Below are 27288 nucleotides of genomic sequence, written 5' to 3'. Positions count from 1 at the left end.
ACAGATGCACAGGTGTCCATACCATGTCTCCAGAATTGAATATTAATGTTCTTGAGAAATATTTGGAATACTAGTTTTACGATGGGTGCCAAGTTGTTGACAACATAAATACTCCTTTGGCCTACTTTCAGTGTTTACGTTCACCAAGAGCAAATATACAGAGGCTGAATAATAGTACACATTACTGTAGATTAAGGATTTCCATTCTTTTAAAATGCCTCCATCCTAAAGTGTAAAATTATCTGCTCTGGCTCTTGAAAAAAAGGGCCAAAGTCCCTCCTAAATAAAGCAAAATAAGTTTTAATTTATTTGCAATCAAAGCTTGGAGCATAGGTTTATGTGAATCATAATTTTGTACGATTTTATAACATTAGGTTGTAATTAAATAGTTATTTTCTATTTGTATATTTGTTTCTTTTATGCTTTTTAAAATAATCTTAACATTATTTTAGATTATTTTTTTTACTTTATTTTTCATTTTCCTCATTAAAGTATTTATTTATCTGTAATTTCTTATCATCATCATTATTATTATTATTGTTATTATTTTAATTATTATTTATATATTACAAAGTAATGCTTTAATGTTTAATATTTACAAATATTTGGTTATAATTAAATAGTATTTTTTATTTGTATGTTTGTTTATTTTATGCTATTTAAAAATAGTCTCAATTTGTTTTATTAATTTTACATTATTTTTATATTACTCATTAAAGTATTTATTGATTTCTAATTTATTTTTATTTATTTATTTATTTATTTATTACAAAGTAACGCTTTAGTGTGAACATTTACCATGTAGTCACTGATTTGTAATAAAGAATAAGGTTTATTTATTTATTTAATTATAAATAATGCTTTAGTGTTTAATATTTTATAATACTAGGTTATAATTAAATTGTTATTATTTAATTGTATGTTTGTTTCTTTTATGCTATTTTAAAAATAATCTTAAGTTTGTTATTTATTTTATTTTTTGCTAATTCAAATATTTATTTATTTGTAATTTATTATTATTTTATTTATTTATTACAAAGTAACGCTTTAGTGTGAACATTGAACATGTAGTCACTGATTTGTAATAAAAAATGAGGTTATTGAATGCAGTCATTATACTTTGGGTTTTGGCTCCATCTGGCGTTCGTTTTAGACGCGTCTCTGTACTTAAGTATTATATCATGTACATAATATGCCAGAGTTGCCTCATTTTGAACTTAGTGTAATGTAACTGTTTATGTTTATGTGAGGCTGCCTAACTATAATGTAATGCATTTTTTTGTATATAAGTAGCGCCTCTAAATGTGCTGTTTCTGCATAAAGCAAAGTCAGCTTGACGTTTGGTGGCACTGTAGCACTAATGTGATGTGCTGCATTTCAAAGCAGTTCCGGGATATTGTTGTCATTAGGCGGAATGTTTATAATTTCTTCTCCTATGTACAAAAGATATCCTCCTCTAGGGGCGCTTAATGGCTCATAAAAGCACAATACCTAATTCAGTTGCATTTAAATCTCTATGTTTTTAGTTTTATTGATCACATTAATAATTTAAAACGCATTAAATACTTACAAACAATGATTTAAGTAATATGGTCCGACAAACAAATGAACATCCATCCTCATCCTTCTCGAAAAAATGCCGTGGCGTTATTCAGAAATAATAAATGAATATGATTGGTTCCCCCTGACCTGCGCTGAGAAAAGTATCAGGTACCACATGACAACAAATTGACACGCGGTACTTCTAAATATTTATAGACATAATTTGACAGTTAAAACGACAACATTTAATGACCAGTTAAGTAAATAAATAAACAAAATCTTTCAATAAATTCATAAAACAAGGGAATTATCATTTTTTTCCCACTATACCAGGTCACTAAGCCCCGCCTATCCGTAACAAGGATCATGCTAAATTGTCATTCTTGGCGTTATCGATATTTCTTTAGGTTTTCTATGGATGCTCCTTATTATCAGAAGAACGCATGAGCAAATCAGGCAGAAATATTACACATTTCACTAAACGTGCCGATATAACTATATTCTTGTGACGGAAAGGAGGTCTCGTATTTTGCAGCGTCGTTGAAACGTTAAAACAGCATTTGGTAAGTCTATAACATTAAACACAAATGGTAAGACACAGCAAACATTTACATTTTTAGCTTGCCCCTAAGCTCAAGTATAATATGATGGAGTGTAGGAATATTGTGTATTTGTTATACTATTTGAAAATATGTCTGCTGCTACTGTGTGTGTAATTTTGGGTTTATTCATAACAGTCTCTTGAGTCTGAAGACAGTTTTAATGTGATGCACAACAGAGATTAAAACATGCAGAAGTTATTTAACAGGCTGTTTGGAATAGAAAATGCAATCTGCTGAGGTCATCTGTTTACTGCATGTATAATCTATGATGACTTAATATGGACAAACTCTGATTAATCTATTTGACAGGTCAGTGGATTAGCAGAGATGTCATTCCCTCCTCATCTGAACCAGATTGCCCAGTTGCCCCCCGGCATTTCCCCTTCACAATTTGCTGGCTTCCCTACAACTGTTCCTACAGGTATGTCATTGAAAACGTGAGAGATTTGCATTGAAACGAATTGATCTAGTTTATACTAGGGCTGTACGATATTGGAAAAATTTAACATTTCCATATTTTGCTTTGCTGCAATATATATTGCGATATTAATAAACTTTGACCAAATGGTAGCTCTATTTGGAAAGATTCCTTTAATTTAGATTGACTGGGATAATCAAGTCATTTTCTATGCATCTGCATAAATTATTTAAACGGAGCACAAAAAAGTGCAATAAACTGCTGTATGGTGTTTTTCTGGGAAGTTTAACAGTATTCAAGTGCAGAAATTGAACAATTAAATGAAAAATTATATGGTCATCATTGTAGTTATAGTAAAAAAAAATTAATAATATCTTTATCTTTTAATCGTCAATAAATAATCTAATCCTGTGATGTGATTATTGCATTTACACACATTGCGATATTAATGCTCAAACTATATATTGTTCAGCCCTAGTTTATACTATGTGTTCTATAGATATGTAATCTTTGTTCTTTTTTTTTCTTTTGGCTTAGCAAGTCCAATAATTCAAGTGCCTGTGGGAATGATGACTCCTCCTCCAGCAGTAAGTAAAGAGAATGCTGAAATGTTTGTTTTATTAGGTGACCAGTTTTTTAAGGGATAGTTTTTAGTGTCAAGTTCTACAGCTGGGGCAGTTCCCGAAAATATCACTGTTAAATAGCACATCAAAACTGCACACAAATACACTGCAAAAAGCAGGACCAACACAGCAGCAGTTACCGGTTTCAAGGTTGTCACATACTAATCATTCATGCTATATTGTATTAATTCTGTTTGTATGTAAACTGTAACTGGTCCCGAGTATGTATTTGATTGTTTTGCTCACAATTTTAAATGTTCAAATCTTTACTACATGGATAATATACTTGTTACCACATGAGTGTTACTTCTACTACTACTAATAATATTGATTACCAATTTAAAAATTATACTTGGAACAATTTAAGTGTGCAGAGACCACATATCTTGTGCTCCAATTGAGCGTAAAAAATCTTTTATCTAATTAAGGAAAGTTATGATTCACTTTCAAAAGCACGAGCCTAAAGTAATATTAATGTAGTCATTTATTAAAATACAGTTGAATTACAGAACAAAAATGAATAGAAAAGTCTTAAATTAATTTTATGTCATTGCTATTTTATTTGAGAAATGTGGTTCTGCATAGTAATAATTGTAGAATTCTACTGTTCTTTTGCTATTTGAAATGGGTGCTAATTACTATTTTTCCAAAGCATGTTTTTTTATATTTTGTAATAATTGTACTAAAACAGTACAGTAGAATCAATGTGACTTGCAGCATGATAATTAATTATAATAAAAGCATATTGGATCCACAGCTATTTTAAAATGTCCTGTCTAGGACTGTCCCGTTCTTAATTCAAATTTAAATGTATATTTTGACCACTAAATTATAAAATTTTCATACGATCTCATCACCTTAGTTTTGGTTTTCCAGGATCAATAATGTTATTCAAATATTTGTTTTGGAAATTAAACCTATCATCATGTGCCAATATGTGTAATGTCTGTCAGGTGAACTTTACAGACTCATATGCATGTTCTTTCTGGTTGTATTTATTATTAACTGTGCAATTGTTTTCTCTTTGTTTCTAAACTATGCTAAAGGTTTTAGTACAAACAGCAGTGCCAGTGGTTCAGAAGCTGAATAGAGACACCAATGCCACCCGAAACAAGGACTCAGAGGATGGTACAAGTTCCAGCACAGGGCCAACCACCACAGTTTTTGTGGGGAACATCTCAGAAAAGGCATCTGACATGTTGGTGCGACAGTTGTTGGCAGTAAGTGTGCTTTCTTTTACTATCTTTGGCTATATGCAATTATAAAAGCTTTTTTCCTCCTTTTTCAATAACAGAAGTGTGGCTCTTTTAGAACAGAAGGATCTGCCATCATTTATTCTCCCTCATTCTCTTCCACACGCATAAGAGCTTCATTCATTTATCAGAAATTTGAAACCTGAGAGATTTTACTGAAAATCATCCATTCACCCAAAAGTTCATAAGAGATGTCAGATAAGTAATCCTCAAAAATGTGATGATCAGAACAGAATAACTTGTGATGAACAGATTTAGGTCATGCTTTTAGTCATAAACAAAGACTGATCATATAAACCACATCAGACATGGCAAGCTGATGCTTTCCTTTGCTTTATTAATGTAAGAGGAGTGTCAAGCAATATGGATGAGCTTCTGTTTATCCTATTAGATCTGTCTTGGAGATGTTGATCAAATACAACTTTGTGTTTAGAAGATAAATGAAAGTCTTATGGGTTTGGAATGACATGACGGTGAGTAAAATACAGGAAACACTCACCGGCCACTTTGTTAGGTACACCTGTCCAACTGCACATTAACGCAACTTTCTAATCAGCCAATCACATGGCAGCAACTCAATCCTCTGTCAGCTAAGAACAGGAAACTGAGGCTACAATTCGCACAGGCTCACTAAAATTGGACAATAAAAGATTGGAAAAACGTTGGCTAATTTGATAAATCTCGATTTCTGCTGTGACATTTGTATTTCAACATGAAAGCATGGATCCATCCTGCCTTGTATCAACAATTCAGGCTGGTAGGGCTGGTGTAATGGTGTGGAGGATATTGTTTGCCACACCTTTGGCCCATTAGTACCAATTGAGCATTGTGTCAATGCCACAGCCTACCTGAGTATTGTTGCTGACCATGTCCATCTTTTTATGACCACAGTGTATCTTCTGATTGCTACTTCCAGCAGGATAACGTGCCGTGTCGTAAATAATAATAATAATAATAATAGATTTTATTTATACTGCACTTTTCTCAGACTCAAAGCACTAACAAGAGCATCAAAACACAGTGGAGCATGAAATACACAAAAAGTATTCCACAATTTAGCTGCTTGGTAGGAGAATGTCCTACCTCCCATGGTGCTAAGTTTGCAACGAGACTGAAACAAGGTGAGCCCCGAAGCAGATTGTAGATTACGAGAGGACGAGGAGGTAGAAATAAGATCACATATATAATCAGGAGCAGAACCGTGAACAACTTTACAAGTTAACATCAAGGTTTTAAAATCGATGCGTGACTTAATAGACAACTAGTGTAACTGTTGGGGTACAGGGGTAATGTGTGTGTGTGTGTGTGTGTGTGTGTGTGAGATGATGTGTGAGTTAACACACGTGCGGCTGAGTTTTGAAAATATTGTAAAATCTTAAGTGAATTGGCTGGCAGACCCCCAAATAAAGAGTTACAAAAATCTAAACGAGGTGTAGAAGCGTTTCTTAAACATTACAATGAATTCACTGCACTCAAATGACCTCCACAGTCACCAGATCTCAATCCAATAGAGCACCTTTGGGATGTGGTGGAATGGCAGATTTGCATTATGGATGTGCAGCCAAAAAACCTGCACAACTGCATGATGCTATCAGATGAATATGGACCAAAATCTCGAAGGAATATTTTCAGTACCTTGTTGAATCTGTCACGAAGCATTAAGGCAGTTCTGAAGGAAAAAGCGGGTCCAACCCTGTACTAGTTAGGTGTACCTAATAAAGTGGCCTGTGAGTGTATATGTATATATTTTGAGCAAGCTACCATTCAAGTTGACTGAAACATACATTACTTGACCTGGTGCTAATGTAGCATTTAGTTCATGATGTTTTCAAAGTTAGCTTATCACAGTATCTCCTTTCTTCTCTTGTGTAGAAATGTGGCTTGGTCCTCAGTTGGAAAAGAGTCCAAGGAGCTTCTGGAAAACTGCAAGGTATAAAGTAAGACCATAATAACTTTCAGTGCAATGCGTGTACATGTATCTTACTGGTGAGCTCTAGCTAAGACATAGTTTTCCTGTATGCTATATCTTCTGCCTTTTGTTCCTCTTCTAGAAAAGAATGAGCAGGAATATTACTCTAAAAAGAAAATAACATCATTATCATCTCTGTCTGTCTCACTGGTTTGAACTTATTAACTGTTTACTTGTGTAGCGTTTGGTTTCTGTGAGTACAAAGAGCCTGAGTCCACGCTGAGAGCTCTCCGACTGCTTCATGAGCTGCAACTGGGTGATAAGAAGTTACTTGTGAAGGTGGATGCAAAGACCAAAGCTCAGCTGGAAACCTGGAAGGCCAGTCAGAGGAGACGAAATGGGGTGAGAGGGTCTCCAGGACTGCTAAAATGCAATACACAGTGGCCACATACAGATAATGCTAACACATATCTCATATTCAGACTCCTCAGACTGGAGAAGAGGCTAAAGATGAGGAAGAGGAAGAGGTTCTGGACGAGGAGATGAAGCGGCGTGATCAGATGGTAAAGGGGGCCATAGACAGTCTTATTCGGGAGTACTCCAGCGAGCTCTCAGCCTCCTCACAGGACGGTGAAGCCCATCAGCGCAAAAAGCGCAAAGAGAAGAAGGAGGTATTTTAACTGTCTTCATTGCATCTGGCTGTTCAGTCATAATGTTGTAACTGACATCATGGCTCATTTTACAGAAATTGACATTTTATTTACCTGGGTGTATTTTTCCAAACCCAGATGACTGGCTTGATTTATCAAAAGTTAATATAATATAATATAATATAATATAATATAATATAATATAATATAATATAATATAATATAATATAATATAGGCTGGATGGTGGCGCAGTGGGTAACACGTTCACGCAAGCAAGAAGTTTGCTGGTTCGAGCCTTGGCTGGGTCAGTTGCCGTTTTTGTGTGGAGTTTGCATGTTCTCCCTGTATTGGCGTGGGTTTCTTTCGGTTTCCTCCACAAGTCTAAACACATGTGGTACAGAATTGTGTAAGCTAAATTGCCTGTAGTGTATGAGTGTGAATGAGTGTGTATGAATGTTTCCCAGTGATGGGTTGCAGCTGGAAGTGCATCCGCTGCGTAAAACATATGCTGGATAAGTTGCCAGTTTATTCCGCTGTGGCGACCCCAGATTAATAAAGGGCTGAGCTGTAAAGAAAATGAATGAATGAACAATATAATGTAATGTACAATATTATAATGATGTATTGCATTGTTTCCTGTGTTTGTGCTATTGTTTTTGTTTGTGTTGTTTATGATGATGTATTGTTTTAGGCCTAAAAGCTCTAGTGTCCATTTATTTTAAATGGATGCAGAAAATCAAGTGGTGTATTGCTAAATATTTCTTGTGTATTCCAAGGAATAAAATGTCCCGAACATTATGTACGGTGACAGAATTTTGTTTAAATCTTTGGTTAAGCTATTTCTTTTAAGGTACATTTAAGGTACATTTAGGTTGGGTTACCCCAACCTGATTTCACCAAGTAAGACATGTTCCTGGATTAACATCTATGTTGATGCTGGAACAATATTCCAGTCAGCTAATCAGAATTAAGCAATACGTTTACTATTTATGTTAAGTTTAAGCTTACGGTTAGGTTTATGCACTTCTACATTATTGGTATCCAACTATTATTCCCCACAGATTAGGGAATAATTTACAGTTATGGTTGGGTTTAGGGGTAAGGAAAAGGTACAAATGACATTTTCAAACAAAAATGATCTTCCAATACCAACATAGAAGGATCGCAACATACTTTGCAAAATCTTGTTGTGCAGGTTACATATCAGATTATCTACTTCAGGGGGTTTCAAACTGTGGTTCCAGGGACCCCATGCAGGAGAGAGTTTATGATTTTTTTTTATTTTTTAGAGAAAACAACAAAAAGTCTAAAAATAATTCCAAAATAATGTAAAATACAAACAAAACAATAAAAAAACAATAAAGTGAAGAAAAGGAGTATAAATCCTAATACATTTAAATTATATTAAAAATGGAAGAGTTTTGATACATATAAATAAATCAATGTGTAAATTAATAAATACAATAATGCAAGGAATATATAGTTGCATTTTCTAGTAATATTGGAGACTAAAGTTATATTTTAAGGGTTTTAATACTTTTGATGTGACAGGACAGTAGAGGATGAACAGGAAATTATGGGGAGCAGAGAGAGGAAACGTGATCGGCAAATGACCTTGAGTCTGGAATCAAACTTGGGTCACTACAAGCACTATATTATTATACAGTGCTTCACATATATAAGTACACCCCTCACAAATCTGTCTTTTAAATTCATAATTTTAATAGGAAGCTATAGAATTTTATGTTAATGCATATACATTAGATTAGTCAGTTCTCAAGCCAAATCTGCAGCTTATCCAACAAAATAACTTACGATAACGGTCCAAAAACTAGTACACCCAAATCTATATGTCATAGAAAAAATATTAAATGCAAATTTAAAAAAAGAGGAAAAACCAATAGAAGCAAAAAAAAAAAAAGTAAAAAAGTAAAAACAAATGTTGAAATTTTGTAGGTTGTAATTTATTTTTCATTATTTTGCTTGAATTGAATTGTATTATTTTTCAATTTTGAATTATGTTTGGTGTCTAAAATATTATTTTAATAAATATATCTGTTTAATAAATCTGTTTTGTTTAAATGCACCAAAATACATTGCCTATATTCATTGAGAAATGAATCAAAATATTCACCTTCAAAATGGGGAGTGTAGGACGAGGCAGTAGGTAGTGCTGTCGCCTCACAGCAAGAAGGTCGCTGGGTCGCTGGTTCGAACCTCGGCTCAGTTGGCGCTTCTGTGTGGAGTTTGCATGTTCTCCCTGCCTTCGCGTGGGTTTCCTCTGGGTGCTCCGGTTTCCCCCACAGTCCAAAGCCATGCAGTACAGGTGAATTGGGTTGGCTAAATTGTGTGTGGATGTTTCCCAGAGATGAGTTGCACCTGGAAGGGCATCCGCTGCGTAAAAACTTGCTGGATAAGTTGGCGGGTCATTCTGCTGTGGCGATCCTAGATTAATAAAGGGACTAAGCCGACAAGAAAATGAATGAATGAATGAATGAATGAAAAATGGGGAGTACTTAATTTAACTGAGCACTGTACATCAGCACTAACTAACGGCAGTAGACTCTTTAATAATGTTAATTTACCACAGTGTAAATTTGGGCAAGTTACGATAAATTACTTTTAGCTTTTAGGATGAGCTCATTGGCATGAAATTTATCGTTTTTTTTTAGGTCCATTGCATCTTGAATTTGAAAAACCCCTGGTCTGATCTGTTTTGCTATGATGTTTTCTCCAGGATGATATCAATGCCATGGAGCTGGAGGACGACAAGCGAGACCTGATTTCCAGAGAGATTAGCAAATTCAGAGACACACACAAGGTAACGCACTTTTCTTCTTTTTTGTCCCACCATAAAAAACGTAGCCTGTGGACTAAAGACAGCCACATCTTGAGTGCTCTAAACTCCCGTTATTATAACTCAAGCTGAATAGAGTAAATCTGCACAAATAAATCTGTTGAGACACTGTCATATCCTGCCCATTTTACACTACTTTTCACATCAATGACTTGTTTTATTTGATTAATGCCTCTTTTTCATCTAGCAGCATTTATACACAAATAAAATATAGACATATAAAAAGTGGAGGCTGTTTTCTAGAAGATTGGTTATAGAAAAAAAAGTCTAAAATTGTTCCCACTCAGAGAAACAATGGCAGCAGATGGGCAGGAGCAGTTCAGGCTATATTTAACACACACACACACACACACACACACACACACACACACACACACACACACACACACACACACACACACACACACACACAAGTGCATGAACGAACTGTAAACCTCCCTCTAAAGCTAATCTGTTCATTAAACCCCACCATTACGGTAGAGGTCATATGGTGACTAAAGCAAGATGAATCTCAGAGCTTTGGAAAAATATTGGCTGCAATAGAGGATGTAAGTATGAGCCTCCTTTTCTATTCTTCAAATTTTGGGCGCCCCCTTCTGAAGGATCTGCTAAAGCGCAACTGGCTCTGGTCTGCGCTTCACTGAGATTGATACACTGTTAAAATGACCTGCTGGAATGTAACGCTTTGATATAAAGACCTCCAGAGACTAAACACAATCTTTAATGTGTGTGTTTGTTCAGCGGAAGTTGCTCAATATACCATATTTTTGGAAGGTGTTGTGTGGGCAGAGCTCAGTGAACTTTAGCGAGTCCTCTGTGTAAATGCGTGGTATTGGTGAGAAATGCAGTACTGAATAACCACTGCAGAACTTTTCGCTGCAGTCTGAAGGGGGCGCCCTTTCACAGCACGCACTAAGCTGAAGATTTCTCAGGTAAGATTATCTTAATTCTTTCTTCTTCCATTCCCCTGTTTCTGTCTGTTTCTTTCTGTTGTTTTTGTGTTATTTTGAGTTATGTTACATTACATTATACATCTAATACATTATCTAATATCATGATATGAAAGCTTTGCATTCATCAAATAAAAAAAAAAAAAAAGTAGTTCACTCTGTAATCGAACAGAATCATTTAAAAAGTCAATAATAATTTTTAAAGATGTGTAAAATTATACGTTATCTGAAGTGCCACTGTTAAGCTATTTTATAGAGTTCTGGTTTTATCTTTAGCAATTGTACACACTGTAGGACGGTAACAATGTTATTTTACCACATCAGTTATGTTTTGTGCCTGATGTTGAATCACTCCAAATGACCCACTAAAATTTCCATCTCAAGCATGACTTGAGCAGGACATTTCTCAGAAGTAAGTTTAAAGAATAGTAAAAATCAGTTTCTGAACACAATGGCCAATCATTTAATGAGATTTGTTACTGAATAAAAAAAAAAAGATTTGTTTAGAATCAGTTCTTTCATGTAGGAGACAATGGCTGCGTCCGAAATCGCATACTACTCAGTAGATACTGCATTTGAATTTACTACACGACCATTAGAAACGTAGGTTTTAAACAGCATGAATGTGAGCAGTATAAATGAATCTCTGAAGTACTACATCCGCAATTTTGCCATGACCACATGACCTACCCACTAGTTGCATCACTCCCATTCATGAATGATGCATCATGGGATAGCGTAGCGTGCATTGGAAGTGCACTTCAGAATCTCGTCGAAAGTAATAGGACATCTGGGTACTTCTGGCATACTGTTTCTCGAAATATACTACTCGGCTCGCATACTGTTTTTAGCATACTATATATAGTATAGAAGCATGCTATTTTGGACGCAGCCAATGACTATTTTTGTGCACTTTGATCTTTAAGACTTTACGTTTTTATATTCATTACACATTACATTACACACTTCATGAAAGGCAAAATTTTTAACTGTATAATAGAGGCACTTTAAAAATAAGTTCCTCAAAGCCCTGCATCCCCATTGCCATGCAAAGAGGGACTTTACATGTAAGATTTAACATGTGCAAAATTAAGACATATCTAAAAAAAAAAAAGATCTGCAAGAGGATGGAAATGGGCTTTAGACTCATTTTAGATTCAGTTTTAACCTTTTTTTTTAAATAAATAATTATTTAGTATTCATTCAAGAAACACTCATTTTACAGTTGAGTTTTTCCATTTTTAACCCATTCCACTGATCTTTGCGTCTGGTGGGAGCACTATTAGCTTAGCATAAATTATTAAATCCAATTAGACCATTAGCATCTTGCTTAAAAATGTGTATAATTTTCATAATTAAAGCTTGACTTTGCATCATGTACTAAGACTAAAAGAAAATTAAAAGTTGCTCATTTCTAGGACGATAAGGCTAGGAGCTCTAATCTTATTCTTGTGTAATAATCAAGAAACGTTATTGATTACGCAGATTTTAACTGGTGGGGCAAGTGTAAGGCTTAGTGTTGGGGTTTAATTTTTTAGGTGCTGTGTAATAGGTTATATGCAGTAGGACTTTTCATTTTCAGTTATTATGTTAAAGCACTTCCAGTGAACTGTATGCCGTCACAAAATTGCCAGGTTTAACGTCGGTTTTCTTTAAAAATCAATCATCTTCACTGCCTGATTGATATAAGATATAAAGTGGTTTTCAGAATGCACAAGAAGTATTACATTAAATTAAATTTCTCCACGCCATGTCTTTAAAATCTAAAAATTTATTTTGCTCTAGTATTTTCAATAGAGTGTCTTTGCTCGCCTTCTGATCCTAACAGTGTGTGCTTGTAAATAGCTTTTCATCTTGTTTTACGTGGGAACAACTAATCTAGAATATATTAGAAAAAAATATCTAATTATATTTTAAATACATTACAACATCGCTGCTGTAAAAGGAACAAAATAAAATTGAAAAGAAAGTCACATTAACCATCACCAGTCGTTTATCTGTGGAGGAAAAAACACTAACTGTGCAAATACCCTATAACATTGCACCTGCTGCAGCTATGGTACGGCTGCAAGGTTTCTTAATTATTTTGCCGGAATGAAAGTATAATTCCTAGCCGCATCGACCTAGAAAATTCTAGGAGCTTGTAAGATGTTTTTCAAAAATAATGTAGTGTTTCTTTAAAGTAGGGTCTATGGCCCATCTTAATATAAAATAAACGGTCTCAATTAGGCTTAATTGTGTTTAATCTGAGGTAAGTTCATTAAGTTTGGGTCACTTAAAATGCAGTAAAATAAAAGTAAATACAATTCCACTTTGTTTTGTGTGTATTTTGATCCTGCTCCTCTTTCTGTTTCTACTTGCATTTCCTCTCATTTCTCCGTGTTCACCATTCAGAGCAGAGAGGCGCTGGACAGATAACATCTTTTCTATTGCCAAATCTATTTGAAGCATGCAGTTTTTCTATAGCCTCTCTATCTCTGAATGGTCAGCGTCTGTTTTTGTGTTTATTTGTGTATATTTGTTGGGTAACTGAGGCTCGAGGGACAACAGAAGACGACTCTTGGGTGAGACTCCATCTCTATGATTTCATTCATTTTGACAAAGTTAATGTATTTGGATGGTACCGTTTATTACAGATCTTTGGTTTAAAAATAAATATGTAAAGGGAAGTAATGAACATTAGTTTACAATTCTATGTTGAATTATGAGGGAAAAAAATCACAGGGGGAATGTATGTGCCAGGTTGATATAACATAAATACTGTGATGTTTCTAGTCAGTTTGGTACCGGAAGGCAGTTTCACTGACAGGTGCGTATTTCTCTGTGCACAAATAAGAAGGGCCGTCTTGGATAGGTAGTTTAATTGGTTAAAAGGGTCATTTTTCCAATAGGCATAGACAATAACATCTTTGCAGTGTAAACGAAGCCAAATAAATCTTTTGCTGTGTATTACGTTTTTAATATTAGTGAAACTAATTTACTAGACTACCAAGAAAAAAAATAAAGCTTAAAGGGGCCAATAATTTTGATCTTAAAATGTTATTTACAAAATTAATAACTGCTTTTATTTTGACCAAAATAATACAAATTTCTCCAGAAGAAAAAACATTATCAGACATACTGTGAAAATGTCCTTGCTCTGTACACATCATTTTCATCAACATCATCAAATTCTGACTTGCGTAAAATGAGCTTAAACACAACTCTTAAGTATTTTTGGGGGGGACAACTTAATTGTTTTATTTTTAATTGACTTAAATGTGTAAACTTTATCAATTTGTATTGGGACAATTGTGTGGAACCCTGCATTTTGTACAGTGCAGTTTGGTATATTTACCTTTAGCCCACTGTCCTTAATCAAATTTGGTTTTTGGCCCTTCATAACAAAATGTTTGGGCACCCCTGTTGTATGGCATCTTTATTTGACGTCAAATCATTACTCTCTTTATTATAAATGTTTCAGATGTTTTAAATGATCCGTAATCCTGTAGAATGACTTTATTTTGTACTGCAATGTTTTGTTCATGACTCCTCTAACATCATATGTAGAAGGATGAAACTTTGTATGGGAACGGAATACTGAGTGTAAGTGTTAAACCATGATATTTCCATCACATTGGCTTCATTATTTCAAAGCTCTTTCTGTTTCCAGGGAGATTCTGCAACTTTGCCCTTTCTTCTGTATGTGTGTGTTCTCACACTTACGTGAACTAATCTCTCTCTTTCCCTACCGGCACCCTGCAGAAACTAGAGGAGGAGAAGGAGAGAGAACGGCAGCAGATTGAGAAAGAGAGGAGGGAAAGAGACAAAGAGAGGGAGCGAGAGAAAGAGCGACGTGACCGAGAGAGAGAGAAGGAGCGGGAGAGAGAGAGGCAGAAGGAGAGAGAGAAGGAGCGAGAAAGAGAGCGGGACCGTGAACGTGAAAGAACAAAGGAGAAAGAGCGCGAGAAAGAGAGAAGCCGTGATCGTAGCAAAGACAGAAGCAGATCAAGGTGTGTATGAAGATTTTTCAATGTCCACAAATTTGACCAAGATTTAAAGGGATAGTTCATCCAAAAGTATGAAGAAGGTACTATTCTGTCATCAGTTGCTAATTTTGTAGTTTTTCCAAACATGTCTGAGCTTTTTTCCATCTTTCGAACACCAAATAAGATATTCTGATGAATGTTGGTTGCCAGACAGTTGATGGCAGCCATAGATTTCTATACGAATAAATAAATCAATTCTGTATCTGAATAAAGATTTCTATTCACAATACGGTTTTTCACATCAGATGATCTTTTTAACAGTTCCTGAAACTATTGGAAGAAGTGTCTGCTTTATGGTGTGTTCATGCCTCAAAAACAGGAAATGATTGTAGTTTTAGAAAAGCCTTTTGGAGAAACTAAATTAGTTCCTGGTTATAATAGTGTCTAATCCAGCACTGTGCATCTTAAGTGAAATAAAAAGCATAAAATGTAAAAAAAAAAAAAAGTTAAAGGATTTACATTAAAACTTTTTGTTTTCTATAAACATAAATTAGTTCCTACTTTACAGTAGGGTCTAATGCAGCAGAGTCTACTTTAACATTTTACCCTCTTTATTTCACTTTAAAGGATTTACATAATTTAGTTTTTTACATAAACGTAAGTTCCTACTTCAGAGTACTGTCTTAGTTTAATTCAAAATGTATAAAAATCTTAAAGGATTTAAAAAAAAAATTCATGTTTTTTATTTTTAACATAAACATAAACTAGGTCTTATTATAAAGTTAGGGTTTAAACCAGCACTATATTATCTAAAGTGAAATAAGGAGCTTAAAGTACATACAAATGTTAAAAAAATTTATGTAAAACATTTTTTTCTTTACATAAACGTAAATCCAGCACTGTCTTTTCTTATATGAATAAAGAGCTTAAAATTTATACAAATGTTAAAGGATTTACATAAAAAAACTTTTTTTTAAATAAACATAAAAAAGTTCCTACTTCAGAGTAGGGTCTAATCCAGCACTGTCTTATCTTAAGTGAAATAAAGAGAATAAACAAAATTATGTTAATCCTTTCACATTTTGTTACATGAACGTAGATTAGTTCCTGCTTCAGAGTAGGGTCTAATCCAGCACAAACATCTTACCTAAAGTGAAATAAACAGCATAAAATGTATAAAAATGTTAAAGGATTTGTGTTTTTTTGTTTGTTTGTTTTTTTTCATATAAATGTAACGTAAGTTAGTACTTATTGGTGAGTAGGGTCTAATCCAGCACTGTCCTATTTAAGTGAAATAAATTGCTTAATGTATAAAAATGTTAAAGAATTTATGTAAAAAAACATTTTATATGTTTTTTTTTTATTTTTTACAAAAAAAGTAAATTAGTTCCTATTGTAGAGTAGGGTCTAATCCAGCGCTGTCTTCTCTAAAGTAGAATAAAAAGCATAAAATGTTAAAGGATTTACTTAATTTAGTTTTTTTACATAAATGTAAAAAGATAGAAAAAAATAGCGTAGGGTCTAATCCAGCACTGTCTTATCCAAAGTGAAATAAAGAGAATAACATGTTTGGTGAGATGTTTAAAAGTACAGTATACTAGATTTTTCTTAAGTAGCCAGTTTTTGTAATGGGAAAGGTTGGTCTGAAATCTTTCTATAGCCATTGTAAGTGCTATTTTAATTCTATAGGTAGTGTAATTGTTACTTTCTAATGTACAGAATAAATGTTGTGTCTTGGTGCTTTCGAAGGGAGAAGAATCGAGAGGAGAAGAAAAGAGAGCGAGAGGAAGATGAAGAAGAGGCGTATGAACGACGGAAGCTGGAGAGGAAGCTGCGTGAAAAAGAAGTGGCTTATCAGGAGGTTTCATCTTTGTTTTTACAAGAGCATATTATAAAGAAATTGCTTTTTGTAGATTAAAAGTTGGGTCCACTCTTAATGGGTATTGGGCAACTGAATTTATGGTTCATGAACGTGTGAAAAGAGAATAGTTATGTGGCGTTTCAGAGCACTGCATCTGTCTCTGGAGCTCTGTAGTGTCCTGCTTCCAGATCATCTGACCTCTTTTATTCTCAAATGCAGGACAAACAGAGCTGTGCTTGAAACTGAACACACTGAGATACAGTGATATTTGTCTTTCACAGCGCCTGAAGAACTGGGAGATCAGAGAGAGGAAGAAATCCAGGGATTACAGTAAAGAAACGGAGAGAGAGGACGAAAGGCAAAGAGAAATGGTAAGAATAATGGTATTAAATGATTGGCTATTAGGTGGCATCGATGCACCTTATGATATAGTTAACATTTGGTTCATCTAGTTTATTTTATATTTGTGCTGTAATTTTCCAATATATAGTCTAGTTAAAAATAAAAGATAATCAAAGTTTGTATTGAGCAATTAAAAGATATTCAAATTCTTTTTTCAAAGTATTGAAAGTATTATGTGAAAGAACAAATTCAACAATGCAGAGTATAAAGTTTGCCTACACCGCAAGGTATGTTATTCTCAGATAACAAGGCTCATCTTGGGGTCCTACAAATCATCTTGACTGCTAGTCAACACACTCACCGGCCACTTTATTAAGTGAACCTTACTAGTGGACTTCCTTTTGCCTTCAGAACTGCCTTAATCCTTCGTGGCATAAATTTAACAATGTACTGGAAAATTCCTCAGAGATTTTGGTCCATAATGACATGACAAGAATGCTGCAGCAGAAATTAAGACTCATTAGACCCGGCAACATTTTTTCAAATCTTCTATTGTCCAATCTTGGTGAGCCTGTGCAAACTGTAGCCTCAGTTTCCTGTTCTTAGCTGACAGCAGTGGCACCTGGTGTGGTCTTCTGCTGCTGTTGCTCATCCACCTCAAGGTTCAACATGTTCTGCATTCAGAGATGCTCTTCTGCACACCTCAGTTGTAACGAGTGATTATTTGAGTTACTGCTGCCTTACAATCAGCCGACCTCTCCTCTCACCTCTGGCTTCAGCAAGGCATTTGCGCCCACAGAACTTTCGCTCACGGGATATTTTCTTTTTTCAGATAATTCTCTTTAAACCCTAGAGATGGTGAAAATCATTGAAAATTATTATAGTAATAATCTTTAGGATAGTGTATGTAGGCTTCATGCAGCCATATATTAAGAAATTTTTTTTACTAATAATGTAAAAATGTAATTGAAAATATCTGAAAAAATAATTTTAACAATGGATAATTATCTATCTATGTATGAACTGGAGTTTGATGAAATATATTATTAAAATGACACACTGTTGGAAACCTAATGGCCACATAATATCAGTTCAAGCATGTTTTTGATATTGCTTAGACCTCATTAGTGCCAAGTTATGCGAGATTTGTGTTTTTCTGCAGACTAAAGAAGCCAAGCGCCTGAAAGAATTCCTGGAGGATTATGATGATGACCGAGATGATCCCAAGTACTACAGGTACAAACCTACAGAAATGATGATAATGCTGCTATTCTTCATGTAAGGGTAATTGAAAGACAGTATGCATGTTTTTATTCACCTATTTGTATGTGTATTTTGCATTATTAAATAAATAAATGCTTAATGGAAACATCAATATGTGCATACAATTTAAAAATGCTCTTATGCGCACAACTGAGTATGATAATAATTTTATCCAATAAGGAAAAATATGCATATGGAATTAATGGACAAACCAGCGCACCGACTACAGTGTAAAACATCTGAAATGATGTTTTGGTCTATTTTAAAATCCCTTAGCTAAAGTCTGTCATCAAGGTTCATTGGTAAGACATGCCAGAACTGTCTTTAGTGCCTCAAAAAAGCCACAACTTATTCATTACTTTTTGTCTTTGTCTATTTAGTCACAAGTAATTTATTATAACAGAAAAAAGGTTTACAGTGGCTTCTCCTACTGCAGCAAATTAGTTTTTCTTTTTGACATTTGGCGCCAGTTTATCAGAAACTGAATATATAGCTTTTTTTTTTTTTTTTTTTTTGATAAACATTTTTCCGTTAATGTTTCATGTGATGTTCTAGGCTTGCACGTCAGTCTAACTTGCATCTTTAGATGGCAGCATAGCTAGTAATAACTTTTATATGTTCCATTCCCTCTTAAGCAGCAACTATAAGATCTATTCTTGTGTTCAAATACGCCAAACTTGTCTTGCTCTTCCTTTGTCTCTCTCAGGGGCAGCGCACTGCAGAAGCGACTGAGAGATCGAGAGAAAGAGATGGAATTAGATGAGAGAGACCGAAAAAGAGAGAAAGATGAGTTGGAGGAGATCAGACAGAGACTCCTTGCAGAAGGACACCCAGACCCTGATGCTGAACTTCAGAGGGTATGAGTGTGTGTGTCTGTTTCATGTCTCCAGCCCAGTCTCTGTGTTTGTAGCTGTTTTTTATTTTCAAATACATGTTAAACAAATCATATTGTACAAACATCAACTTTTTTTACTCTATCAAAAGCAAACAAAGAAAAAACTTAAAGCATGCACATAAGAAATGGAAGGTAGAAGAAGAAGTCCCCAATTTTTTTTCCAAAAGTCCTTGGTGATCCTCTGACGCTGAACCGTATTTTCCGAGAAGTGCAGTTGGAATTAGTTTGTTGATCCAATGTTTTGTAGAGTGAGAGTGAGATGACTTCCAGTTAATTAACATGCATTTTTCCCAGCTGTTCCAGCCAGAACTGTAAAGTACTGTAAAGATCTGTGTCTGTCTGTGTGTGTGTGTGTGTGTGTGTGTGTGTGTGTGTGTGTGTGTGTGTGTGTGTGTGTGTGTGTGTGTGTGTGTGTGTGTGTGTGTGTGTTTTTAATCTGAAAGATTGAGGAGGAGGCTGAGAAACGGCAGAAAGCTCCTCTAAAGCAGGAGCAGATGGAGGAGGTGCTGCAGCTCTCACGTGAAGAGCAGCAGAGAAAAGAAGTGGAGCAGGAAGTGTTTTCTTCAGACAATAACATCACAGACCGAGAGGAGGAGGAAGAGGAGGAGGAGAAGGAAGATGATGATCGAGAGGTCAAGCCGTGTCTAAAACCCACACTTAGACCTGTTACTGCTGCGGCCTCAGTCTCTTCAGCCAGTGGAAATGCCACGCCCCTCACACCCGGCAGCGAATCACCACATGGCACTGCGTCTCCGCATGAGAACTCCACTCATGAGGCCCCACCCACAGAAGAGCTCAGGCCTAAAATAGGCCTCAGTCTCAAACTAGGTCTGTGTTTTGAAAAATATTTTTGTCTGTTTCTGTAAGGAAAAGCATTAGGACTGATTTGCACTCTGTGAGATGTTTCTTGAAGAATTTTTTTCTTTAAGTGGAGTTTGACCGCTAACTTGTTTAAATCCATGATAGTAAACTTTAGCAGTTACTTCAGCAGTGTTTTTTTTTTTTCTTTTTTTTTATATTATTTTATACTTTGATGTGAGCTCTTAATTTTTTTTGTTGTTGTAGATTTTCTTTTAACTTAAAGTACCTCAATCCTGGGGCTGGGGCAGTATTAATTAAATCTAATTGGTAATAATAATTAAATATAAATTTGGTAACGCTTTATTTTGATGGTCCATTTGAGTATTAGTACTGTCTGCTTAATATCTGTTGATACTGCTCCTTCAACAGACATTGAACTGACTATATGAAAATTTACAAGTACACATCAATTTACACTAACACTAACCCCAACCTAACAGTCTACTTGTAATCTAATGAGAATTAGTTTGCATATAGATGCAATGCAACTTTAATTCAACAAATGGACTATTAAAATAAAGTGTGACCCTAAATTGGGTCACACGAAAAAGGTTTATTTAAATATGAATTATTTGACAAAGATTGATTAAATGTATTAAAAGTGGAGAAATATTTAGCATTTTACTACAGATTTAAATTTTTAGCATTTTAAAATATCTAATAATCAAGTTTTCCACAAAAAACAAAGCAGCATTTGAGTTTTCAAATTAATTTTTTGAATCAATCTAAAAGACAAATAAACTGTTCTTTAAAATACTTGATATTTACAATATTCCTGGTTTTACAGGCCTTAGTGAATATTAGAAACTTGCTTTACAAACATTTATGTACATATTAACTTGTATTGCGCAATGAAAACAACTTCTCCAAATTTCTTTTTTTTTTAATTCTAAATTTTGATTCAGTTGAATTTTTGGTAACACTTTATTTTGATGGTCCATTTGAGTATTAGTAGACTGTCTGCTTAATATCTGTTGATACTGCTCCTTCAACAGACATTGAACTGACTATAAGAAACTTTACAAGTACATTTCAACTTACACTAACACTAACCCCAACCCTAACAGTTTACTTATAATCTAATGGGAATTAGTTGGCATGTAGATGCAATGCAACTTAAATTCAACAAACGGACCAAAAATAAAGTGTGACCAATTTTTCTGCATTCTTTTTGTCTGGGCTACATTTTTAAAAGATGAAATAAATATTCATCAAAAGCCCTTTTTCCACCTCATAAATGAAATGTATTTTAGAATTGAATGAAATTAGTATAAATAATTTACATTTAAGCTTCTCTTTGTCACTCAGGCGCTACAGGAAGTCCTAAGATGGCGCCGACAGGAAGACGAAAGGCTCTTGCAGCAGTGGACAGTGTGTTTAATAAGTTTGAGGAGGAGGAGGTGGAGACGGCACCTAAGAAGAGGAAGCTGGTGCCTCTGGATTACAGTGAGGAGGAGAGAGGAGCTCTCAGTCTAGATGGAGCTGAGGTCACCGGTTCACGGCCTGGAGGAAACACAGAGGAGAAACGAAAACACATCAAGAGTCTGATTGAGAAGATTCCTACAGTCAAACAAGAACTGTTTAATTATCCACTGGACTGGAACATGGTGGATACGGTGAGAGAAGAAGCTGTTAGGTAGCTGATTTTGTGTGAAAAACGAATTTATTAATGTTGTCAAAAGTATTGAAGTATGAAAATATGAAGTATTGAAAGTGAAGTCTTTGAAAAGGTACAATATCACTTTTTATGAAAATGCTGGGTTCGTTTTTACATGTCTTTGCACTTCAGTGAGTGTTCTAAGCATATGTAAAATAAACGCAAAATACCTGCCTTTAAATTTCAATACCCATGTTTTAAAGGAACACTCCACTTTTTTTTGGAAATAGACTCATTTTTCAAGTCAAAGAGTAAGTGGCTGTTAACATATTGTGCTTTTTGTGCATGCAAGTTCATCATTTCCAATGGAGACATGCCCGTGTTTTCTAAGCACACCTAATTAAAGACATCTCAACTTTTCAGAATGTTGTGAGCACACTATAAGTCTTTTGACTAGAACTAACCAAACAGCTTCATACTTTGTATGGAATATACAGTGCTCTGCATATGAGTACACCCCATTTTGAAAATGAATATTTTATCTATTTCTCAGTGAATATGAGTAATCTATATTGGTGCATTTAAACAAAACTGATTTAATAAACAGATATATTTATTAAAATTATATTTTAGTCACAGAACATCTTTAGAAATGAAAATATAATACATTTAAATTCATGCAAAATATTGCAAAAACAAAATACAAACTACACATTTCAACAAAATGTAACTTATTTTTTGTTTCTTTTTTGTGCTGTTTTTATTTATTTATTTATTTTTTTTCTCCTTACATATAAATTTGGGCTAATTATTTTTGAACCATTATTGTAAGTTATTCTGTTAGATAAGCTTCAGATTTGGCTTCAGTGCTGACTAAACTAATGTATATGCACAGATATAATATTATAAAGCATCCTATAGAAAATCTTAATTTAAATGAGAGCTTTGTAGGGGGGTGTACTCAAATATGCTGAGCACTGTAAATATTTTAGTAACAACGGTAGGTTAATTACCTCAGGCAAACACAGAGCACCCAAACTCTGCAATGCTTTTTAATTTTCTCCATAAAAAGAACTTGTATCAGAGCTTCAGCATTGGTTTGTCATCCTCTGGGAGAATGGTTGATGGTTGCCTAGCAAAGACAGATGCCACAGGAGCATCTGGAGGTGTTGGAAATAGTGAAGAAAGTGAGGCGTATCACGCTTTCCTTGTGCTTTTAGACACATGGTTTGTGAAAAAAACCCTTTTGTAATCCATTCAGCAGATCCCTGGATCTGGTGAAAGAACTTTTAGCTTAGCTTAGCATAAATCATTGAATCGGATTAGACCATTAGCACCAAAAAAATGTAAAAAGAAATGTTTCAATAATTTTCCTATTTAAAGCTTGATGCTTCTGTAATCACATCATGGACTAAGACTGACGGAAAATGAAAAGTTGCTCTTTTCTAGGCTGATATGGTTGTACTCTCGTTCCAGTGTAGTAACAAAGTAACTTTGCTGTCGTACCATGGCTGCAGCAAATGCAGTGATATCACACAGTAGTGTTACCTAACTGGGGAGTATTTTCAGGTTCTGCTCAGTATTATTGTGCTTGATGTAAACTGTCTGAAGTGAAAGAGTTGAGGAAGAAGTGTCTTATTTTTTGATGGTGACAGAAGTCATTAATCATTAATCATTAGTCATTAACCATTAATCAATTACAAAACACACAATCATGGTTTGATGAACCTGAAGCATTTTAAGCACAGTTTTCTTATGTATGTATTTATTTGTGTCATTATGTGTAATTAGCTTTTAGTTTATTACTGGCTATTCACTTCTTGACAGTAATGTTTTAACTTTATACAAGTTATGCATAACATTGAGTCATGTTTGAGGTTTTATCACTGGAATATAATCAAAGTAAGGCCCGTGTGAATACAGTATAATGCTGTATGTTTAATGCATCACATTAAAGCTAAAAAACACTCATATGTATGTTGTTATGTATAATTAGTCTAGGTATTGAACAGTATGTTTATGTTCTGTAGAAATGAATTGATGACTCTTTTGTCCACACAGACACTGATGGACAGGAGGATTCGCCCCTGGATCAATAAGAAAATCATTGAATACATCGGAGAAGAGGAAGCTACGCTAGTGGACTTTGTCTGTTCAAAGGTGTGTGTTTGTGCGTCTGCCTCAGTTGGTGATCAGCGGTTTTCTGTTTTCTGTATTAGTGTGTTTTTGTCTTGTTGCAGGTCATGGCTCACAGCACGCCAGAGGGAATTCTGGATGATGTTGCCATGGTAAGTAGAACGTTTTAAAAGTGTCTTGATATTTGAAAACACACGCACACCTAATGAATGATTTCAGCAACTGGTGAACAACATGACAGTATTATATAATCTAGAATTTGTATTATAATTTACCCTTTTATTTTAGGAGTGATGCTGATTTAATAATATAGTACAATTTGGAATTATATTATATTATATTATATTATATTATATTATATTATATTATATTATATTATATTATATTATATTATATTGTTTCTGAATTCCTGTTTTCTGTATATAATAAAAATAAGTATTATTATTATTATTAATATTGTGATTATTATTATTATTATTATTATTATTTAATTATTATTATTATTATTTAATTATTTATAAATAAAATGACGCATTTCCATATGTATTATACAATAATAATAACAATAATAATATAATAAAAATAATAATAATAATAATAAACTATTAATAACTATTTATTATTATTATTATTAGTAGTAGTAGTAGTAGTAGTATTCGTATTATAAATACAATGAAGCATTTCAGTATGTAATATGCAATAATACAGCAATAGTAATAAGAACAAACTATTAATAACTATTTATTATTATTATTATTATTATTATTATTATTATTATTATTATTATTATTATTATATAAATTTAAACATTTTAGTATGTATTATGCAATACTACTACTACTACTACTAATAATAATAATAATATTAATAATAATGTGGCGATGCAGTGGCACAGTAAGTAGAGCTGTCGCCTCACAGCAAGTAAGTCGCTGGTTTGAGCCGGGGCTGGGTCAGTTGGGATTTTCTGTGTGGAGTTTGCATGTTCTCTCTGCATTTGCGTGGTGCTCCGATTTCCCCCACAGTCCAAAGACTTGTGGTACAGGTGAATTGGGTAGGCTAAATTGTCCATAGTGTATAATTATGAGTGGATGGCATTCAGCAGGTCTACCATCATTTCAAGAATGGGTTACGGAATTAGGGAAGGTGGCAGCATATGAAAAAAAGAGGTATAGTTTACTTGATAAATTGGATGTTTATCAGAGAAGATGTGGAAATCATTTGGCATTTTTGGAGGATGAATAAGGTCAATGTGGTGAAACGCACAGTAGAAGTGTAATTATCTTATTTTATTTATTTATGTTTTATTATTATTGCGTTGTCTTTATTTATTAATTTGTACTTTTTTATTATTATTTTCTGTATGTGTGTTTTTTATTTGAGTTTGTTATTTACTGGATTTATGATAGCAACATCTAATTATTACTATAACTGCCACTGTTTGGGAGGGGAGGAAAAAGTGGGTATTAAAAGGATATAAAATGTGTAAACTGATTGTACTGTTAAATTCAGTCATTCATTCATTCATTTTCTTGTCGGCTTAGTCCCTTTATTAATCCGAAGTTGCCACAGCAGAATGATCCACCAGCTTACCCAGCACGTTTTTATGCAGCGGATACCCTTACAGCCGCAACCCATCTCTGGGAAACATTCACACACACTCATTCACTACGGACAATTTTAGCCTACCCAATTCACCTATACTGCATGTCTTTGGAGAACACAGGGAGAACATGCAAACTCCACACAGAAATGCCAACTGATCTAACCGAGGCTCGAACCAGCAACCTTCTTGCTGTGAGGCGACAGCACTACCTACTGCGCCACTGCGTTGCCTGAACTGTTAAATTATTGAAGAAAATAAAACATTTGAATCACAAAGAAACTCGTAAAGCATGTACTGTTTGTTCTACTTTTATCTTTGTTTGTTGCTTTTATCTATGCTTGTAGTTTGCTTATTACATGTCATGCATGATTCACTCCCCTACAAAATTATCCCAGTCAATCAAAATGAATACATTCGGTAACACTTTAGGGATCAAATCTCACTATTAACTAGTTGCTTATTAGCATGCATGTTGTTGAGATTTTGGCTGCTTATTAGTGGCGTTTAAAGCACATGTTCTGTATGATCATATTGTACATCCCTAATCCCGCCCAATGCCTAAACTACTTTCATTCATTTTCTTGTCGGCTTAGTCCCTTAGTCGCCACAGCGGAATGAACCGCCAACTTATCCAGCAAGTTTTTACGCAGCGGATGCCCTTCCAGCCGCAACCCATGTCTGGGAAACATCTAGACATACACACACACTCAAACACTACGGACAATTTAGCCTACCCAATTCACCTGTACCGCATGTCTTTGGACTGTGGGGTAAACCAGAGTACCTGGAGGAAACCCACGCGAACACAAGGAGAACATGCAAACTCCACACAGAAACGCCAACTGAGCCGAGGATCGAACCAGCGACCCAGCGACCTTCTTGCTGTGAGGCGAACGTGCTACCCACTGCGTCTCTGCGTCAACGCGTCACCCTAAACTACCTTAATAACTATTAATAAGGAGCAAATTAGGAGTTTCTTAAAGCAAAAATCAAAATGGTTTGCTAAAAGGGGGCACTAAATCTTAAAATAAATTGTGACCAAAAATTCTTTCAAAGTATATTGCAATAAAAACAAGAAAAACAGAATATCGCAATGTCAGGTTTCTCCAATATAGTGCAGCCCTAATACTAACATCCTGTTTTCTAAGTGTTTTGATACTGTCAAGTTTTATTGTTTGGTTAATCGGGCTGTGTTTCCTACAGGTGCTGGATGAGGAAGCAGAAGTGTTTATAGTCAAAATGTGGAGACTTCTCATCTATGAAACAGAGGCCAAGAAGATCGGCCTGGTGAAATAACATGAGATGGAAACGAGCAGCTGAGAGAGGATGAAGTGAAGTCTGCAACTCTCTCCTGCTTTTAGAGCTTTTAAATTACAGTACGGTGGATGAACACCACAGACTGATGCACTTCAACACTTCCTGTAAACTCCAGAGGATTAACTGCACAGCTACTAGTGTGAATGTGTGTGTGCGTGTGCGTGTGTGTGTCTGTGCGCGCGTGTGTGTGTGTATTATAGGCATGTGCCAGTTGGTCTGATTGCATTGCCAAAACTGTGTAAAAGTTGAAAGCTTCTTTCATGCCCAGATTAAATGGAGAGTCTAGTTTGGCTGGCCGATTACCGTTTGACTTTGTTGTTTATTTTATTTATTTCTCTTTAGTCTCTAAATTTTAGCACAACCAAGTTCAATCGGTTACATTTTCCCCTTTTAAGTAATCATGCAAGTTCAGCTGGGTTTATGTCTCATGAAATTACAATCAAAACCAATATGTTTTTTAACTATGTTTGCGCATCTCACTGTTAGCAGGCTGAATGATTTCCTGCAGGTTTGTCTGGGTTTTTGCAGCAGTGGTTCTGAATGTGGTGTATTTTGCACATACCAGCCCATTTGAAGGTTTGTTTCCATGGTGACTGATTTGACTTTGAAAAATTAAATCATCTGATTTTCTAAACAGGAA

The 27288-nt window shown here is 34.7% G+C and overlaps 1 protein-coding gene across 1 annotated transcript; it reads left to right on the top strand.

Moving 5' to 3' along the window:
* Positions 1–1927: 1927 nt before the first annotated feature.
* Positions 1928–27288, top strand: rbm25a (RNA binding motif protein 25a). The gene is made up of 18 exons (XM_087279549.1): positions 1928–2105; positions 2454–2565; positions 3100–3149; positions 4232–4405; positions 6311–6368; positions 6589–6749; positions 6830–7018; positions 9736–9819; positions 14550–14797; positions 16523–16634; positions 16916–17005; positions 18139–18212; positions 18946–19096; positions 19578–19962; positions 21304–21611; positions 23654–23752; positions 23833–23880; positions 26535–27288. Exons 2-18 carry the CDS (start codon positions 2472–2474, stop codon positions 26625–26627), a joined length of 2418 nt encoding a protein of 805 aa, XP_087135675.1. The 5' UTR covers positions 1928–2105; positions 2454–2471; the 3' UTR covers positions 26628–27288.

The sequence above is a fragment of the Danio rerio genome, chromosome 13 (genome assembly GCF_052040795.2).
Source record: "Danio rerio strain M-AB ecotype USA chromosome 13, GRCz13ab, whole genome shotgun sequence".
Classification (NCBI taxonomy): Eukaryota; Metazoa; Chordata; class Actinopteri; order Cypriniformes; family Danionidae; genus Danio; species Danio rerio.
This window is presented reverse-complemented; position numbering and strand designations above follow the sequence as displayed.